Raw genomic sequence first — 21728 nt, 5'->3', positions numbered from 1 at the left:
ACACAGAGCTCCTGGGATTTGTGCATCTCTGTATCAATGTATGATTTTTTGAAATAAATATAAATATTGGGATGCACCGATACCATTTTTGCGAGTACAAGTACTGATACTTGCCCAAGTACTTACAAGTACGAGTACTGATACATTTTTGTTTATTGTCATGTGACAGTTTTTCTAAAACAATACAGATAAATGATTTCAGGACAGTGGTGGAGCACCAGAGCCAGGTCCCAGCTGCAACCGCTGCATCCCTGGTAGTTCTCTTGAAAATTCCAAGTATCGGCACTGGTACTCGAAAAGTATTGGTGCATCCCTAGTTAGAATCCTCGTGAGATTTTTATTGTTATCTATACTCCAGTTAAGGAGACTTTCTGGGACTGAATGTGTAAGGAAAATCTAACATTTTGAGCATTCACAAGAATTGGATAAAGAAAAATCTTCCAATGTTCTGGTGACAACTGTCCCACTTTGGAAATATCATCTGTCACTTCCTATTGTGTCTACAGAACAGAAAATGAATGAAACATTTTCCTAGTGGGACACATTTTTTTTTAACAGGGGTTTAACCATTCTCTACTCAATCCATAATGTATAGAGGTCAATTCTTAGCTCTTCTGATGGCTGTGGCCCACAGCCCAGACAGTAACATTCTAAAGGCCATGTCTGCAGAGCAATGACCCATGCAATTAAGTGAGACAATGCTCCTGCAGAACAGGCATGTGCAATTATGGTCTATGGGATATTAGTGAGCAGGAGCAGGCAGCACCGCTTATGCGATTCAGACTTCTGTCAAGAGTACACTTGGTGTCTGTTTTCTTTTAAAATAGATGCAAACCCTAACTAAATGACATGTATTTGCTCAAGCACTGTTTATCATGATCAATTGCTATTTCTTTTTCAAATAAAATACTTGCTTTCTGCTTTTTTTAAATTCTATGTTGTATCCCGCCACTGCTGATCTCTTTAAAGTTACCTCCCAGCTACATGCACTCCAGCAAAAGGTGGATGGCATTTTTCGACGCAGGTTCCCTGGTGGTGATAACAGTGGACTATGTCTGTGGTATAAGGCCTTTTGTGATTTGGTCTCCATTGGTAGCCCTTCTGACAGGGTGACAACAGAGGAGCACATTTGGGAGACAGAGACAAAATGCTGTCACCTCACAGGAACTGCCTGAACAAGGACCTTAATGACAGGATTATTTTAATAAAAGCATCTGATTAAATATGACTTATAAAATTACATTTAGAGCTTATCTGAGACTTCAGTGTATGGGTTTAAGTACATAAAGGGGCCAAATTCTGTACATAGAATTGATCATCTGAAATGATCTCATTGAGACACAGAGAAGAAAAAAAGACTATTAGAGCATTATGAATTTTCTCCAACTTTTCACTCCATCCTATTTTACAGCTTTCAGTCCAGAAGACATATCACATTCTAAAGCATCCTATATTAAAATCATTAATACTGGAGAGAGGCGCCTATATGTTAAAAGCCATTGAATTTAACGCAGGTTGCATTGTGGGACTGTTCCTCTACTTGAATTTAATGACTGCTTGTGACAAATATCTGCAGAAAAAAATGTCCTGTAGTAGTAAACCTCCAGAGTAAGACATTTTTGGTTTTCGATAATAAAACAATTAAGATTTTAAAGACTTATAGGGTGATTTCATAAAAAGCTAGAAAGTCCCAGGGAAATAAAACCACAGAAACTAACTTTCACTTTCCTGTAGCCAGATCAGAGGAAGATAATTGATAATTGTTTGTTGTATTTTGCATGTTACACTTAAAAAAAAAAAAAAGAAAGCTTGCAGACATCATGTATAAATCTAAGTACCAAAGTGAAGGCATCAGCATGAATGCTGGTCAACTAGGATTTTCAAAAGGATGTCAGTAATTGCGTGCTCTATAATGAATTTTTTTAAAGGAGCATTATGGGGTGAGTGAAAAACACTCATCCCTATAATTAAAGCCGACCTGTGACACTGAAGTTCTCACAAGTCAGCTCTATTGATCAGGAATTCAGTAAACATATACCACCACTCGCTGACCTCCCGATCCTCTCCCTGCACAGAGCGGTGACTGTCAGTCACCGCTCCCCACAGGGTTTCCCCCATCCCCTTTCCGATCCTTCAGCACTAACTGGAGAAACAGACACCGGTAGGGGTGCGGGAAACACCAGCTGTCAATCAGCCAGCGGGGTGGATCTTGACAGTATTGTCAGGATCCGTCCTGGCTGCGGCACGGCTCTGCACTCTCAGCATATAGCAGATAATAGCTTGCTATATACTGAGTTTTGTATAAGTATATGTCCTCCTATATGTTTTGCATTAGTATATGCCCTCCTGTGACCCTGAAGGGAACTATGGCAAAGAAAAGCTAGGCCATAGATTTTTTTAAATTAAAGTTTGTTTTTTTTACTTAGAACATGTGGACATATTTTAACAGAGAAATACTCCAGTGGTTTGGCCATGCTAAATTTATAATTCTGTACCAGAGCCTTTTGTGCATCACCCTCAGCAAGTAAAACTGCAACCACAAGTACAGGGATTATTGGAAAAGACCACAATGTTGTTTTAGTGACAAAACCCATTTTGATCCTTTAGGATATTAAAGTGACACTAAGCTCAGGAGTTAAAAGAGAACTGTGGGGTAATTGTTTTTCCCCATAGTTCTCTTAAGGGTCACGGGAGGACATAAACTAGCGTCCTCCTGTGACCCAAAGCTCAGTATATCGCAAGCTATAGCTCTCGGTATACTGAGACTGCCGCAGCCTGGACGGATCCTGACACTACTGTCGAGATCCACCCAGCTGCGTGAGTGACAGCGGGCTCTGCCTATGTAGAGGCAGAACCAGCTGTACCTGCCCCCTCCCCCGTCCGTTCCTCCAGTCAGCTCTGGAGGATCGGAGCGGGGAGGGGGGGAATCCCTGCATGAAGCCGTGACTAACAGTCATGGTCCCCCAAAATGTTTATGTTTAACTCCCCCACCCCCACGTTTACGCGCCTATAAATACGCGTCCGGTGCCCCAGCGAACAAAAATTACAATTGCGCTACACATGTTACATATCGCCGCGAACGTCGCAGTGAGAGCAATCATTTTAGGGCCATCAATCACTGATAACACTAAACTGATGAGCGGTAACAGCTTTTAAAGCGTCGCCTAGGGCCAATTTTGGGTATTATCGTTTTTTGAGGTTTCGCGCGCGCACGCAATTTTAAGGCTTGACATGTTTAGTGTCTTTTTACCCGACGTGACCCCATCTTTTATATTTTACCAAAAAATTGGGTAATAATAAATGTTTTATCATTTAATATAGGGGAAACTGTTTTTTTAAAAAAAATTTCGGTAATTTTTCCTTAATATAGTAAAAAAATAAAACCCCCAGTGGTGAATAAATACCACCAAAAGAAAGCTCTATCTGTCCCCAAAAAAGGGTATAAAATTCATTTCAGTACAGCGCTGCATGACGGAATAAATGTCAGTTAAAGTACCGCAGCGCTGAATACTGAAAAATGGCCTGGATGGGAAGGGGGTTTAACACCGCGGATGTCAACTGGCTAATTGTCAAATGTCGGCTGGAACTATGAGTAATTTTCACTCACCTCATAGTTCTCCTTTAAATCTGAAAAATGCATTCAAGTAACTTATCTGTTAACAATACTGACCTTATTTGTGTTTCACTCAGCTGTAGATCCTCAAATCATCTCTGAATTGGCACTGACACTGTCCTTCCTTCTGGAGGGTGGCAACTTTTGTTCCCCATGGTCCCTGTGTGTGCTGAAAAAGTAGCCCCCTCTCCAAGCTCGCTCCTATGATGGACTACAATCTCATGTTTAGTTTACTAATTTGTACTGAGATTGTAGTCCATCATGGGAGCAAGCTTGCGGTGGCTGCTTTTTTACAACACACACAGGGACCATGGGGAACAAAAGTAGCCACCCTAAAAAGGAAAGACATTGTCAGGTGGAATTCAGAGATGATTTAAGGATCTACAGCCGAGTGATATGCAAATAAGATACTGTACATTTTTGTTAATAGTTAGGATACTTGAATGCATTTTTAGTTATGAGTTTAGTGTCACTTTAAGCTACATTATAGATGCTCTCAATTTTGCTATAATTAACAAAATAATGTATAAAAATGAATCAGGCCAGGCACTAATGGACTAGAAGCCCTGACTCATGTTCATTGGTCCAGTTTATCCCAAAGATGTTCAACAGGATTAAGGTCAGGGTTTTGTGCAGGTCACTTGAATTCCTCCACACCAAGCTTATCAGATCTTGTCTTTTTGGAGCTGGCTTTGTGCACAAGGGCACAGTCATGGAGGAACAGGAAAGTGTTTTCCCATACTGTTGCCTCAAGGTTGTAAGCACACAATTGTCTAAAATGTCTTTCAATGCTGCAGTGTTGTATCATCAACGGGATCCTTCGCTGGAAATACTTGAACTGAATAATTTCAATAATTGACCTTTATCTGCTCACATGTACCAAGCAAATAAATTAACAAGAGACAATTTTAAAAATGTGGAATGAATGAAATCATTTAATTCTATCTATTTAAAGGGGGAAAAACACATTTTGATCTTCAGCTTCATGCAGTATTAATGTTTTTGTCCTTTACGTTGCACCATATGAATTTACTGTTTTATCCCAGACAAAAATATAATAAATGATTTGGAGGAAATGAATATGTGATGACTTTGTAGTTGGAGTATTAATAATAAATAATTTTCCTTCGTACGAAAATTTGGTCAATACAAATTTGCAGCGTAATGTGCCGTCCTGATAATTATATTATAAGAAGACATAAAAGAAGAGCAAGATAAGAAACAACACTAACCTGGCCGCCTGCAAAACAAGATATACCTGCCGGCGGATATATCTAAAAGGCATGAAAAATATTAGCAACAGGAGGCCGCAGTGTTTAAACGATTAACCAATTTTCTGAGTCTTAAAAAGATATGTCTTTATATCAAACGATTTATTTAATTTGCTTCCCAAGAAAGAAGACACTGAAAGCAAAATATTAAAATTTAATGTAACAATAAAACAATTTGCTTGTTATACCCACGAAGGTATTGCAGGTTGAGTTAATGAAAGATTGGAAACCTACTTATTTTTTATCAAGCTGGCAATAGATTATTTTTATAGTTGAGAAGCAGTGAAAAAATTTATAGCTGCAGTGAGCACTGGTTATCTGGGAAATTTTAATTTATTCTAGATAAATGCGATAAAAGGTGTTATTGAAAATCCGAGAGCAGTTATACAGTTTCGTTACTGGAAAACCCTATTTCCTTGGTATCGAGGGTCTTGGGTTTTCCTCTTATCTTCTCTTCTCAATTGGTTGTGATGTCAAATTTCTTAGAAGGATGGGAACATTATATGACAATTTTGCAAATGAAATAAAATTACTCTTCTAGTTATGCTTAAAAATAGCTAAATGTAGGGCGCATCTTGTCAGTTAGATACACCTGGTCCATTTATCTCGCCTATGCTGCTCTCCTGAGAAAACTGGCATCCAACCACATGCTTCACTTGTGACTCCAAAGGATGCATTTAAAGCTGGTCACTGCTAAGGTAAGAGAGACTGTGGAACCGATGCTTGTATTTGAACACCAAGCTTACTCCATGTTGCAAGTGCCCCAACAATGGCTTTAAAGCAGAGCATGTAGTACAATGTAAGGTCCACTTAAAATATCAGCCCCCCTTCCCCATCAATAATAGTCAAGTAGTTAAAAAAAATTCCCTGTAGGGAAAAAAGTAAATATTTATACTTTTTTTATATAACAATATTTCTTTATTAGGAAATATTTATACTTTTAACCACTGATTATGTACTGCAGGGAGTGACATCCCACTCCTTCTGACATGATCCCAGGGAATGCAGTGTAGATCAAACCTTGTTAGATGATGCTACAGCACAGTATAGTAGTGCCTTGGCACTGCAGGCAAAACCCGGGAGGAGGTAAGTATATTTAAACATTCTTGATTTTGAATTTTGTATTCCATCAGTTATTAATGATGTGCGTGGGGCTCACATAGATTAGGTGGACCATGTAAGGTCTGTTTCCAGTAGATCACTAAAACCTCATATAGTCTGCAATGTTAAAGAGACACTGTTCCCTTGCCTATTCTTGTTACAGTGACATTTGTTTAATTAGAAATTCTAATTGGATAATGTTTGTTGTTTCTAAGGACTCAATGCACGCCCAGCAAAATTATATTCTGACACTTTTTGTTTCCAGTAGGCACATTTAACACCCACGTGCTGTGCTGATATGTACTTGGTGAAAATGCAACATTTTGCATTAAAATGCAGCACAAAGCACTGCAATGCTTTATAGCATGCTGCAGCATAACCACACCAAAGATAACCAAAGTAAAGTATTGGCTTCTTGGAAAAAATGTGGAAAAAATGCATTGGCATTAAATAAAAAGCATGTCAACTCAAGTATGTGTAATGCAAGTCAACGCATGCTAAATGCATCACATGTTATGTGAATCTAGTCTGAAGGGGAATCAGAGTGCTGTATTTTGTTTTTTCACATGATTTTTATTTTAAACAGCAGTTGGGGATATTTCTTTAATATCTGACCACAGTCGGTGATAGGGAGTGCAGAATTTTTGCAATGTTTTTATTTTAAATAGATTAGTACATCTCAGGGGTGTTTTCCAAATTTTGTCTCTTCAAACTAAAGGTATAAAGAAGATCCTGCTTAAAAAATGCCTTAAAATGCGCTGTATATAATTGATGTAAATATTCATTTCAATATAATTTGGATAGTTGCTAACTTTCTGTCTGGTCCACATTTGAGCTGCAGTCTCTTTGTGGGAGAGTATTCTGGAGCTCTAATATTTGAGTACCTTAAGACTGCACACAAATGGAGAAAAACATGGGGGGCTGCCCTTGCTGCCCTTTTTTCCTGATAATGCTAGTTGCCTGGCTGTCATGTGAACCGGTTGGCTTAAATTATTTAAGCCAACAAACCCAAAACAGTCACGCAGATTTGGACTTCTGGACTTCCTTCTGGCTTTTGCTTGCTACATGTTTGTCCAAGTTCAGTGTCTCAGAAACGTATTAAAACTAAAGTTCACAAATGCCAGTATGGGTATTTTACTCTTTAAAGGTTTCCCTTTAGATACTGTTCCTTTCCCTGTGCTTACAGCACAACTCATATCACCAGCTGACCAGGAATATTTGTTCTTTCATGCAGAGTTAAATTGGACCTTTACCCCCTTTCACTAAAGATCACCTCAGCATGCAGCTCTGCGTGCTGATATGAAATCATCTTACATTCATTAGTTAAACAAACATATTTTTCTTTTGCTTACAGTTACTATTTTACCACTTCCTGGTCTTCTTGGCCATTAGTGATGTAATCTGTGCTCAAATATTGCACACTGGAAAGATTACATCAGCAGAGCATTGCTGGGAAATCTCATCTGTAATCTCATGAGATCTCAGGGAAAGGCATTTTCCTCCCCTGAGATGATGTGAATGGTCACATGTCCTAGTCACATGTGCCAGAGTTCCAGAAAACAAAAGGGATGTACATTATATTAAACGTTAGTTAAAATGGTCACTGTGAGATGAATGGGTGAGGAAAAGAAAAATAAGGTATGCAAAGAATACAAAGCCTGCAATTATACAAAAGTATATTTTTGTAGATTGTCATTACTAAACATTTGTAAAGGTGTCTTTATTGTAATTTCAAAGATATGGGTAAAGTTCCTCTTTTAGATCAGTTTCTTAAAACTACATAGCTGTGGGAGTAATGTTGAAGTTAAGAGCAACATTTATACCAGAGCATCAAAGCAGTTATAAGTACATTAATCAAGAAAGTAAAGCATGAAGCTTACATTGTTTCCATCGGTGTAACTGTTGACATCACAGAGGCACTTGTATGGTGAAACACTCATATCACAACCATTAGCATGTCCATGGCAATTGCACCTACAATGAAAAATAGATGGGCTAGCATAGTAGTGATTTTTACTACACTTGTACATGGTAAGAAAAAGTAAATCTTCCATGACTCTTGTAGGTTTAACACATTTAAAACCAATATTTGGGTCACTGTCAAAAAATTAATTCTGGCTTCATTTAGAGCTCTGATGGGAAATCCTATATTTCATAACAGAGAATGAGGAGTCAACATTGCTGGTGCACTAAAGTGGCAGCACTGAGGCTTGGGGGGTGATTTACTAACCTAAACACATGCACGCACTAGGTGCGTGTGATTTTTACACAGCAAAACATATTTATCAACCAAAAAGTCTCTAAAAGCATATTTCCACTAATGCCATATATGGAAAAATCATGCACATGATGCATATATAATGCTGCTTCACAGTTTAGACAAAAATGGTTAGCTCATGCATTTACATTCCTGCATTCATCAACGCAAGCAACACAATGTAGAGCTAATTTACACAACATCACCTTGCAATTCATGCAGGGCTTTGCACAACACACCTGCTGGGTGTGTACACACTACAAAGGTGTCTAGATTCCACCAATAGATCATGCTGGGAGGGAACACACTACAGAGGTGTATACTTGTTTGTGGCGTGTTTATAAGGTTAGTAAATCAACCCCCTTGGTGTTTAGTACTTCTACCTTGCAGCACTGGGATCCTTGGTTTGAATCCCAGTAAGGGTGGAATGTGCATGGTATTTGCATGTTCTCCCAGTGCTTGTATGGATTTTTTTCAGGTTTTACAAAGACATGCTGGTTGGTAAATTGGCCTTAGTGTGTATGTACACATGTGAAGTAGGGACCTTAGATTGCAAGCTCCTTGAGGGTGGGAACTGGTGAGAATGTTTAATGTATAAATTGTCAATGCTTTATACATGTCTGGAGTAAAGATTGACTTTCTTATAGGGAACAGCTAGAAATATTACTACAAAGCTTGCCGAAAGTATCATGCCCTTCAAGCCACACATGGCTTCCAAGCTCATCTCAAACTACACACAGTATATAAAGACGGTACCCACACACTGAATCCAATCTCACTTAACTTTCCCGATCTCAACAAAGATCACACAAGATCATACTTATCACTCACACATTTCACCCCTATGGGCTTCAGCGTAGCATTAACCTATGTAGAGTTAACCTATATTCAAGCCCTAAGGCCTCATTCATACTATTAGTGTCAAATCTGCCTTTAGAGGAAATTTCTAAACACATGTAAATGAATCTAATGATTTTTCATTTATATTGTTTTCTTTTTCTATTTTCTCTCTTAGCTTTCGCTAATGGTAATTTCACCTATTCCATAATAGCGATGTCAGATGCTGCCGGTAGACTTTTCAGTCCCTGTTGTATAATATTGACCAGTCAGCTGAATCCTCACTAGGGAAGCTTTAGGTTTTACTGAAGAGAAATTTCCTCTCACTTTTTACCCTCTGACATAAACAGGGACAAGAAGTGAAGAGTCACAGGGAGCAATTTAAAAGTTGGCATAGGATCTAACCCTGTCGAACGCAAGAAAACATTTCATTGGTGTCTGTCCATAGGTGAAATTTCCCTTCATTTTCTGTCCAGTGAGCTCTACCACCGGGACACAAGCTAATGGGAATCTGCTTCTACTGGGACACAGAAAACAGAAGAAAATCTTACAGGGGTTCTAGCCTTTCTCCATTGTGTCCTAAAGGTAAACTTATAATGGTTTTAGAATTTTTCTATTTTCTCTCCTACCTTCCGCTAATGGTGATTTCACCTATTCCATAGTACCGATGTCGGATGCTGCCGGTAGACTCTGTTGTATAATATTGACCAATCAGCTGAATCCTCACTAGAGAAGCTTTCACAAACTCTTGGAGTTCAGTGGTGCTGTGAAAATCATTGTAGCCAGGTCGATGGTTTGGTTCCGGGGTGAGAAGACTCAGGGTCAGGTTTCCTCGTGAATAAGGTGTATCCCTATACAGTGCAAAAGAGCAAAAAAAAAAGACAGAATTATGTGTGGCGGTGTGACAGATTAATGGCGGTACGTCATTCAATATTACACAAGAAGTCTAGCCAAATGTGACAAACTACTACTAGCTTCTTTTGAACATAATCTTCAATACCTAACCACCTTTGTAGAAGCAAGTAGATACATAAATATAAAACAGCCCCACTACTCATCTCAATTATCATCATCAATTAATTGATTGCACTTACAACATCTTAAAAGGACATGTGTGTTGTAAAATACATATAAAATATCCTGGACAAATCCCAACCCGGGTTTTGTCATTACCAACTTCTTTACGGACATCCCCCTAATGAATAAATTGAACACTAAGCAGTTTATTTGGATTTGGAATGCAGTGGGGACTGAGTGTTCATAACTTGAGCAAAAAAGGACTTTTAACTCAGAGAGTGTTATCACACACATAAAATAATGTCAGTGCTTAAAGCAACAACCCATGGAGAATGTTGTGATGTTTTGTGTGAGAGCAACTGCAGACAGAAAGAGTAGTGTTATTTTATACTGGTTTTAATTTAATGGGTTTGCTGTTATCTCCTTTACTGCTACTTCAATCGCACGCTTTAAAACCTTTTTGAGTTAAATAAACAAACCGTTATTTATAGAGAAACTATAATATATTCGGAAAGGGTTCTATGTATAATTAAAGGACAATGTTGAGCAGATAGGCACAGATTGTTGAAAAGGGCATATTTATGATTTGCTGACCATATGCCTTGTAATTTAGCATTATTTACTTAATTTTGCCATACCCCCCACCTGTCCTGGGGACTGTGCCAGGATTTTAACAGAATCCTGACATCTTACAGATCCAGGATGTGTCCTAGAGAGTGCCGGGTTGCTGTCTGCAGACTGTGGTGCGTTTTGGGAACAGAGTTCCACGTTGGCATTTTAGACGCCTCCAATGTAATAGCAGCAGTAATGTAATGTCAGTGGTCTCTGACAGCCTTTAACAATATGGCAGCAATCTCTTTGGGTGCCTTCTGGAAACAGAAGACATGCTAGTTCAATGTTGGTAGTTCAGGTGTCTCCAATATAATAGCTGCAGTAATTAAATGTCAGTGGTCTCTGACACTCTTTAGCAATATGGCAGCAATCTCTTTTGTTATATGTATGTGATCTCTAACATTTTCTTTTAATGGCAATACTAAATGTCTCTACCAACAATTTTCTTCTTAACTTGCCATTATTTTAAATCTAATCATGCCTATGTATACCATCCTGCTCTCTGGTGTAGTGAGCGCGACCTGCACTACATAATGATCTATAGACCCCTATCCTGGGCAGATGTTTTTGTTGTGGTGGGGGATATACAGTATATAACCAAGTGTTTGTGAACACCTGACCCTTATACCTATATCAGCTTGTTGGACATCACATTCCAAATCCATGCATATTAATATAGAGTGTGGCCTTCTTTTTGTAAGTAACAGCTTCCACTCTTCTAATGCTGTGGGAATTTGAGCCCATGTAGGCCATTTGCGAGTTCAGGTACTGATGCAGGCCAAGAACACCTGTCTCATAATTAGTTTTCCAATTAATTCCAAAGAGCCTTACCTAAACTTTCCTTTTATGCTGTAGCATTAACAGTACTCCTCAGAGGTATACACATAGTTTTAGGCATATAGCAGGTGAGATGGTCAGGTGTAGGCAAGCCATTGGCCATACAGTGTATTTTTGATTGCAGGAGTGTTATAACCTTCCTTTTGGAGATAGTTATATTGTTGACTAGTTTTTTGGCTAAAACATGCATTACTCTAAGGCTATTATTCTATTGCACCACCCCCTGCTATTGACTCACAGCACATTACCCAGTTTACCAGTTTTCAACATTTCAACATACTTGGGAATTTGCAGACAATTGACAGAGTCAGAATACTGTAAGAAGCCATTGTTCTCCATGGTAAAGTCCCCACAATCACTCGCAAGATATTGCCAATCTTCCCACGCTGAGCTCCTGTGGTTCTTCCTCTGTATTCTTAAAGCTTTAGGCAATGGGCTATAAAACCACAAAGTAATGTAAAAAACCTAAAAAAAAGGAAACACAGCCAAAAGTTAGAAACAAATGTATTTGCTATCCAAAAAGTATTACTGCAGAATCCCCTCAAACAAATGTGGTGAACCAATAAAAGTCTGCTAGGCTTTAGAATTACACAGTACCACTAATATACAAATGGATTTTGACACACTTCATTGTATGTTCACATGCTGGCTAAGCATAAATGAAAATGAGTTTATACTCTCCTCCTGAAAACAAACCCTCATAATAAAGTGATATTAAGGCTAAGAAGTTTTTTTTTAAACTATTTCCAATGCTGATAAAATCACTTACAATGGATGATGCTCCTTGATGCTTAAAATATTTAGCTTCCTCTAGAATCAGCTAGTCCCCTGCCACTGATCAGGTTATCCACTTTTAGGGAGGCTTCTTTCCCTTTCAAAGTTCCTATGGAGCCAGTCATGGAGTGTTCCCGGGCTCCAAACTGTGCCCTGCATTTTATGAGTCATAAAATTTAGGAGTAGCATGGAGTAAACATTTTAGTGTTCAATGGAGAGCACATTGAAAACTATGTTCTCCATTATAAATTGTATAAGAGCCCATATAGTTAATAGTTTAACTGGCAAGTTCATGCAACAGATATCTTCATTTTAGGTAGACGATGTTGGGTCCAACCAATCTTAGGCTTCTTGTAAATCTTGGCAGCTCTAAGGGAGAGGTCAGCCTTTGGAGAATCCAACTCAACACCAAAATCCTACAAAGCAGCCTTGGTCACTCAGCTTGAATAGAGGTATCACACCTCAACTATTAAATGCTACTAGCTACAGGAGTCATAAGAACTCAGCAGGTAATTAGCCTGCCATGTCCATTCAAAACCAATATATCAGTTTTGGGTGACATTCCACTTCAAATATTAGCACATATTGTCAGCTTGCTATGTCATTTATGTACGTAACAAAAGCCTCTTGTACGAAAGCAAGTATATGTTATAATTTGTTTAAAAGATCTAGAAAAACAGACGAATAGATTCATGAAGCAGTGTATTCCTGGGAAACAAGCTTTAACCAATGTTGACTTTGTCTGTGCAGCTCTCAGCGACACTAATTAGCTAAGAGTTATAAGAGCACTAGTCAAGATAATTATAAGCATACATCATAATCACTACATGGTAGGCTGAAGAAGAGAGTCTAAAGATAGAGTAGTTAAAGGACGCTATTAATCTGCAGGAACCATAAAATGGATGCTGAGCTACAATACATACACAGTCAACATATAGGCCCCTGTAAATAAATTAATAAGCATACATAAATAAATATAAATTACTTGTTTTGTTCTTTGTCTTATTTTCTATAACTTGTATGATTAAGAGAAGAGGAATAGTAGGCAGTATTTTTGCTTTGTAGCTGCATAGCAGGCACATATGAAGGGACTGGACAGGAGGCACAAATACCTTTTAAGGTGTCTTCATGCACCTGAGAACCACCAAATTTAGCTGGGTTTGACACTAAGACAATGCCTGCCCCACCCATTTAACCAGGCATGATCTGTTCTTGAAAGGTTTGGTGGGAAGTAGAGAAGCTGAATCAAGGTGTGTATTCAGCATCTCTGTAAACAGTATAGAGCTCTATCTAAGCCAAATACAAATTGTGGTGATAAAGAGATCCTTAATAAAAAGCTATAATCATGCTCCATGACCAAATTGCTTTTGTCTGAGAACTGGGTTTGTTTTTCATTGTAGATTGTAGAATTCTGCTTTGCCAGGTGTAATGCTCTTTTTGCGTACCACCTGTTTTACTGACAAAACTGAAAGGATTATTGGGTAGGAGACACATTTTGCTAATCTAAGACAGGCGAAGTGGGCAGAAAGGCATTTTCAGGCCCATAGACTGAGTCACCCGAGAAAACCTCTATGGTGAAGTCCTCCATATGCATTTGGCTAGAAGTTTTCTTAGTGGGAGGACAAATTCATATTAACAACCTTTTAGCTTCTAAAGCAGTGGTAATGAACTTACTTGATATACTGTAGGTCGTCGAAAGTAGGGTCCCTGACATCCCAGAAGGGCTGCACGTATTATTCAGTAAATGTAATACTACAGTAAACTGTCACAGACTGAAGATGCGCAACAGGAGATGGTTAATAATTGCAAACATGCCATAGGAGTTGCTGGTGACTGGGGACATGCTTCAGGCCATGGAGACAGGTTACTGAGACTGCTCCACTGCTGTAACTGCCCCTATACAAGTCAATGATTCCACATTTGTGCTTCCTACAAACCCCATTTAAAAGATTACTTGTGCCACATTTGATATTTATCTAAGTAATACATTGTGAAAGGGCCGCACGTGGGACAGATGGGTCTACAGCAACCTCCAAACATCAGCAGCTCCATAATCAAATTAATTTCCTTCAAAAATAGGTAAGACATTGGCTCTTCACTCTATCATCAGGCATTACAGGCTCTTAAGCCTATGAACAAAGTGCAATAATTTACGTTAGCCAATCAGAAAACAATGTTTACTTTATTTTTCTGCTGTCATTGTACAGGTAATCTTTGCTTTTTGAAGTGCCCTCTTACATAAATACTTGTAAATCTCACAGATATACTGACGTATTCCATCTGGCATATTCCATAAGGTAAAGAACAATGGGCAAAGTCCGGTAAAGCACAACAGTCAATGAAAATTCATCATCATTAAAATGACCTTAAACCACGAAATCTGATTAGTTGTTAAGAGTTCATAAAAATTGTGCATTTTAACTGCCCTTTGTGTTGCATTAAAGTGCACTTGTACTTTGGCCATAGTAGGCAAAGTAACAGTTTTATCTTATACCAGGCAGAGTAAGTAACCCTTTATTACGTTTTCTTAAGTCCCTTGCCGGATCCTGCTAAAAAAGACCTGGCACTTCTTGATATGAGGAGCAAGCCATCCAAGATACACACATAACCTACATAAAACTGCATATACATATTACTCCTCAGATAGTCAACACTTACAACAGATCTTCAAGGGGTTATGGCAGTGGATTCAGGAGGTAAGGGAGTGCAGGAATTGGGCAAAGAAGAGTTATAAGCCAGCGTGATAGACACTAGTGAGTTTTAGACCAACATATTTATAAAAATGTCACCTGATATTGTCCATTGTCTAAATCCACAATGATTGTAATGCCCTTGTCAATGTCTGATGAAGATAGTAGAGAAGAAATCCATGTTGTGTTTAGATCATTATCATTCATGTAAGGAACAGGATGAGCATCTGGATTCAGCCTTAGAACTTTATCCTTGCTCGAGTCATCCACTCCATTTGGAAGACAATACCTCCCAGACATGGGCTCCAAACGAGGGTGGCTGCTGGGACACCGGCATTCTGGCTGAATGGCCATCAGTGGAAATTTTCCAGAATATATATTAGAGATTTCTCTTTAGAAAAACAAAGCAAGATTGTCAAACCTGTAAATCTGGCAAAGAAGTGAGTGATAAGACATTGAGGTAAAAATAGACAAATCAATCAAGGGTTTAACTAAACAACACATGTGCCTGGAGGTGACATAAATGGAATACTGCTCAGACGGAGGAGGTCTAATCAAGGGAATAACTGTGACATAGCTCCTAACTGTCTTTGTTTTACAGGAATGGTCCATTTTAAAAGATTTATTCTGGAATTTTTTGTCCCTGTAAATTACCATAATTGTTAGGACTGGTCATTAGTACAAGAAAAGCACTTAAAAATACTAATGCCGCTCACAATTAATGAAAGCAACAGTAATCAGGTATGTAACCTGATACGTTGGAAGCATAATATCAACTTTTATTAATTCAAAACACTTTGCAAATGAAAATGCAAAGATTCTGAATCTGGCCAAAGAAAGTCTTTACTTTGTGTGAGGTTACCAACATGGTGACTAACAGGCACCGCTCCGCACAGGGATTTCCCCCTCCCCTTTCCATTTCTCCAGCGCTGACTGGAGGAACATACACGGGAGGGGGTGCACACAGCTCACTCTGCCTCTGAAGAGGCAGAGACAGCTGTCAAAAAGCCAGCGGGGTGGATCTCGACAGTATTGTCGGGATCCATCGCAGCTGCGGTGTAGCTCTGCGCTCTTAGCAATTAGCAGGCAATAGACCGCTATATACTGAGTTTTGTGTATATGTCCCCCTGTGACCCTGAAGAGAATTGTTAGGCCATAGTTCTCTTTTAAACATTTGGTCATGTGGTCTCAGCTGAAAGAGGATCAGATGATGGATTGGCTAATCTAAACCTTCAGCAGATATCTATTGACTTGTCTCTTCCAATTTATTTGAAGTAAAAAATACATTTTCAGTATAGTTCTCTTCCAAATACTTCTTGATCTTCACTTGGGGCTTCTCTTAGAGACCCTTTTGTGCATAAGAGCTACCGAACCAGAATCGCTGTACTCTACTGGATAAATATCACCACTCATTACAAGTCAGAATACAACATTTGGATCCATCGCCCCTCCCCACCACCCATACCTTCCATCAGCTTACTGTAGTCGGGTGAGAAAGAAGATGGATAATAGTTGGTTGCAATAGACTAATGGACTTTACGCATGGTCCCTGCATTTTGCATTGCAAGCCAGCTAATCTCATTACCTGTTTGTAAGAGCCACGGAATACAACCGAAAGTCTTGAATTCTCCCAATAAATTGCTCCATGCCTAGTAACAATAACATACAAGGGTAGTAAGCCTTGATAATTATTTTCTACTTATGTTTACTAACTGTATTTTATATTTAAGGCTGAACACCAAGCAGATGTAAAACACACAAATTAATTCAGCTCTAACTTCATTAATATTACATTTTTAATGCAAGCAGTGTATGTATCCAAATTTGACCTGTTATAAGCCTCTTGCCTACAGCAGATCTCTTAACTGGAGGAGGGAAAAAAAGCACAAGAAGCCAATCAGTGCTGCTGCAGTGCTCATTTGCTAACAAGGGACATGCTGATAGGAGGAGAGGGTGAAGCCACGGATAAGTTACCCCGTCAGACTGCTGTTTCTCCTTTCTCTGTGCTAAGTGTTTCTTAGCTGCAGCAGAAAAAAATGGCCTCATGGCCTGTCAGACAGGGCTGTGCTGTGTGGCAGAGCTGTGTAAATATCAGAATGGGATGAACAGAAACACAAATCCTTTGGCACGTAAAGCAGATCCCATATATGTATTTTTTATGTGTATTTAACTGTTTGTCTTAAGTCTAACTTTAATTAAATAATTTGCATACATTTTGAGTAGATCTTACTGAGAATAGAGTTTGTATTTTAGATATACCAGCCCTTGAGCAAAAGTAAGAAATAAGATGTGCAGCCTTAGTCTTTAGCAGTAGAGTAAGATTCATATTTCCTGGGAAGAACATTTGATATCATCCTTCTATCATCATTCTGATTAGCTAGGTGGTGTGAAGCTGCCTCATTAGGCTGAGGCAATGAGCCAGGCCAAGTGCCACCTTTAATTAGTGAAATGATAGCTACAATTGTTCCTTAAGACACACTGTAAAGATAAAAAGTTGAACTGTAAAGGTGGACATGTACAGGAAAATCTGATGGCCTGCCAACAAGCGGTAGGACCTCAGAGGAGCTCCTTTTGCCAACATACATGTCCGCTATTCAGTGTATGCTGGACAGATCTTCCTAGAATGTGCCAAGAAGAAAGTAATTCAGGAGTGTTGGGTTATCTTTATTCTTCTCTGCCTTGTCATCAGAGTTACATAGAACAGGGGCAGAAATAAATCCAAACTGCCCACTTGCTAGTAATGCCAAATCCGTCCCCGGTATGTCATTATCAATATACACATACAGTGCAGTACTCTTTACAAGAAAATTATGCTGAATCAAAATGTCACAGAACAAATGAAAGATATATACATACTATTTTGTTTTTATTTTGTTTTTATCTTGTATGTCCTTGATGGACATAACTAGGAGCAGTATTTGTGCAACTAAGGTTAAACGGAACTCCAGTAAAAACATTTTTGATGATTGTGGTCAGAGTTTCAGACCTTTACTTCTGTTTCAGACACTATGCGGGAGGTATCCACTACCCGTAGCATGACACCAACATGATGAGTGCATCTTATGTTTTCAGTCAAAACACATACATCTCTGGCCTTAGTTCTCCATATATTGCTTTAGGGGAAACCATTATGGTATGCAGAATACATCTACATCTCTGGCTTTAGCTTTCCATAGTTTGCTTTGGACTATGGTGTGCAGAATACAGAGATGCTGTGTCTTCCACCATATACTGGAGTCTCCATTGCGTATTGAACATTGATGTGCCATCACAATCCAGGCGACATATCACGGCATGTAACTTCTGTGGGTGCTGAAATGACCAACTGATGGTGCCGTAAAACCAGGAAAATTAATAAGGTCACCAGCACATCGAGGTCCACTTTATCAATCCATCTTTTATTGGCATTCAGATAAACATGATCTCACAAGCAATCGCAACATTTTGGAACCACATATAGTCCCTTCATCAGGCAAAACAATGTGTCACATTGTTTTGCCTGATGAAGAGATTGCATGTGGTTCTGAAACCTTGTGATTGCTTTTGATACCATGTTTATCTGAACTTCAATAAAAGACGGATTGATCCCTTCCCTCTTCCCCCTTCCCTTCATCTCCTCTACTACATCCTTACGCGTGCCCCTAGACGTCATCCTAACCTATACTGAAAACAATCTGGGGGTGTTCTTACTTCTTACCTCATATCACTTTCATGACATTATTGTTATTTACAGTAACAGGCTGTTGAGGATATAAAATAACATGATATTTGTTTTATTTGTTTTAATGACGAAAACGCATAAGTTGCATAAGACATGTATCCAGCTGGCTGCATGACTGTATACCATTGTTTATGATTCGTCTACCACCAGTTGTTATGTATTCTACGAAATTCAATAAAGATATAAGTGCTTAAAAAAAAAAAGACGGATTGATAAAGTGGACCTTGGTGTACTGGTGAAGTTATTACTTTTCCATTTCATATAGAGACACACTCACTAAGGTGGAGACACTGTATGCTAGGATGAAAGGCCATGCTCAGCCTATCACTGGCAGTGAGTGGAGATCATCCAATAAGAGTGTTAGAGAGCAAAAGTAATTGATTGAGGCGTGGGCATTGAAAGTTGTTTCAACACCGATAAAGATGGACAGGTATGCACATTCTCTTTTCAGACAAACTGACAATAATCTAATCTCACAGTTAATGAATTTCATTCACTACAGGTAGATACAAATGCTACTTTATTTTAATCAAACACATTTCTACTGGAGGTTGGCATAAAAAGAAGCCTAATCGTACCCTTCATGTTTTGTCCAAGTCGTATATCACTGTTCTCAGCATTATCATAAACTGGATCAGTGAGTATTCTTGAGTCAAATGCTGTAAAATCTTCTTCTGGTCCATCAATGAAGAAACTTATCCTGGTGTAATGCACCTATGAAAACAATATCAACATATTATAACAAATAGTACTGAGATTTAGGCACACCAATTAAAGAGAACGTGTAGACCAATCTATTTTACCTTTAGAAAGTTGCTAAAGCTGAACACCAGGCAAATATAAAAGACCCAATGGGGTTGATTTACTAAAGGGTGATTGGTCACTTTGCAAGGGTATTTTCACTTAGCTTAGTCAGTAAGGTGACGTTCTGATGACCTTAATTATGTGCAAGCAAAATTCCTGTTTTTTTTATTTCTCTTGCACATGATTGGATAGTCTTTGCAAAGTTAATTTTCACCACATTCACTAAGCTAAGTGAAAATTCACTTTACAAAATGAAAATGCTCAATTTGTTTCGTAAATCAGGTTCTATGCGACTGATTCACAGAAGTAGTAAGGCATATTCAATTTGCAAAGTACAGGCAGTCCCTGGGTTACATACAAGATAGGGACTGTAGGTCCTTAAGTTGAATTTGTATGTAAGTTGGAACAGGTACATTTTTTAAGTGTAACTCCAGCCAAAAAAAACATATTTTAGTTTTGGATAGCATAGGAAATGGTCACATTTGTTTTGCTGTCTGTTCAGAAGATTACAATACAATAAAAACAACTTTTATTTAAAATGACACACCAAAAAAAGTTTTCTTCTATTTTTAATTTTATTTTATAAACTTATTTTTTTTTTATTTGTTTGGATGTTTAATTTTTATTTATTTAACTTTTTTAAAAATGTTTTTTTGTCTTTTTAACTTAATTTTTTATTTATTTTTTACTTTTTTTAACTTTAATGCTGGGAGCAATAGCCAGCCTGCTATTGGATATTTCAAATTGCAATAGGCAATAGCAGGCTGGCTATTGCATCTGCCCACTGCCTGCTGTCAATCAGCAGAGGAGGGGCCTGAAGGAGAAAGTTCTCTATCAGGTACTCCCATGCTGATTAACAGCAGGCAGTGGGCGGGTGCAATAGCCAGCATGTTATTGGCTATTGCATTTTACAGCCTGCAGATGAAGAGGAGGCAGGGGGGCGGGGCAGAGGAGCAGCGGCCAGACCGGAGGAGCGTCTGACCGGGGGAAGAGAAGCAGACGGACCAGGGGAAGAGGAGCGGACGGACCGGGAGAAGAGGAGGAACCGGCCAGGACAGCAGCCGAGGTATGGGGGAGGTATTTAGGAGAACTGTGGACCTCGGTTCGTAAGTACAGGTTTTCCGTAAGTCCGACATCCGTAAGTCGGGGATTGCCTGTAATTTTGACTTATCTGATAAAATGAGGTTTAACTGTGCTGACCTCTACCATCCAATCATGTACAAGCAAAAGTCCTGTTTTTTTTTCTTGCATATGATTAGGTATTTTTGGGGAGTTTTCACCACATTTACTAAGGTAAGTGAAAATTCCCTTGCAAAATGAAAATCCTCTACTCCAGGGAGTGAACATGCTCTAGTCCTGGGATTGGGAGCAAGAAAGATGCGCTGTCCAGTGAAGGATTGGGATGAAGAGAGGACACCTCTGCATTTCCTAACTGTAAGGGGTGTAATCAATTAGGCTGTGTTGTGTGGCAGAGCTATGTCAATCTCAGAACTAGATGGGCAGAAATACAAATCCTTTGGCAGACTTGTGGGGTGACAGCACCAGTTATTAATTCAGTGTGGGCAGCCCTCAATAATGCAAAGGTGTTTTCTGAATGAGATGTGTAATAATTATAATCTTATGTCTACTGTATGTGGTGTGCAATAAATTAGGTGCAATACAGCAATATACCAGGATTTTCAGTGGACCTATCTTTAAAATTCAAGTGACACTAAAGGCGTTGAATCTTAAAAATGCTTTCAAGTACCCCAACTATTAACAAAACTGCACCTTATACATGTATCACTCAGCTGTAGATCCTCAAATCAACTCTGAATTCATGCTGACACTGTCCTTCCTTCTGGAGGGGGGCTACTTTTGTTCCCCATGGTCCATGTGTGTGTTGTAAAGTAGCCACAGCTCCAAGCTTGCTCCTGTGATGGACTACAATCTCAATACAAATTAGTAAACTAAACATGAGATTATAGTTCATCCGAGGAGCGAGCTTGGAGCGGGGATGTGATCCAGCTATACTGTCTGAATGACAAAATTAGCTGGTAGTTAAAAAGGTTCCCATATACATAGTACAACCTCATAATCAGCTGCTTGCCTGGAGTTAAGCTTTAACATTTGATTACAGGTCCACTTTAATGAAATACACACTGCGCTTCCAATGCAAATCTGGACAGTTTGCTGTCTCCAGTTATTTAGATAG

The 21728-nt window shown here is 38.9% G+C and overlaps 1 protein-coding gene across 1 annotated transcript in view; it reads right to left on the bottom strand.

Moving 5' to 3' along the window:
- The window catches only part of USH2A (usherin), a 534204-nt gene that overhangs the window by 494222 nt on the left and 18254 nt on the right, over positions 1 to 21728 (bottom strand). The window contains exons 4-9 of the mRNA XM_018556052.1: positions 19309 to 19444; positions 16595 to 16658; positions 15109 to 15400; positions 11826 to 12010; positions 9709 to 9930; positions 7866 to 7959 (exon numbers count right to left, since the gene is read on the bottom strand). Coding sequence (XP_018411554.1) covers positions 7866 to 7959; positions 9709 to 9930; positions 11826 to 12010; positions 15109 to 15400; positions 16595 to 16658; positions 19309 to 19444 — 993 coding nt within the window. The remainder of the gene's footprint in view (positions 1 to 7865; positions 7960 to 9708; positions 9931 to 11825; positions 12011 to 15108; positions 15401 to 16594; positions 16659 to 19308; positions 19445 to 21728) is intronic.

The sequence above is a fragment of the Nanorana parkeri genome, unplaced genomic scaffold, assembly GCF_000935625.1.
Source record: "Nanorana parkeri isolate BGI_ZX_2015 unplaced genomic scaffold, ASM93562v1 scaffold1, whole genome shotgun sequence".
Classification (NCBI taxonomy): domain Eukaryota; kingdom Metazoa; phylum Chordata; class Amphibia; order Anura; family Dicroglossidae; genus Nanorana; species Nanorana parkeri.
The sequence above is the reverse complement of the archived record's forward strand: the minus strand, read 5'-3'. Positions and strand labels throughout refer to the sequence as shown.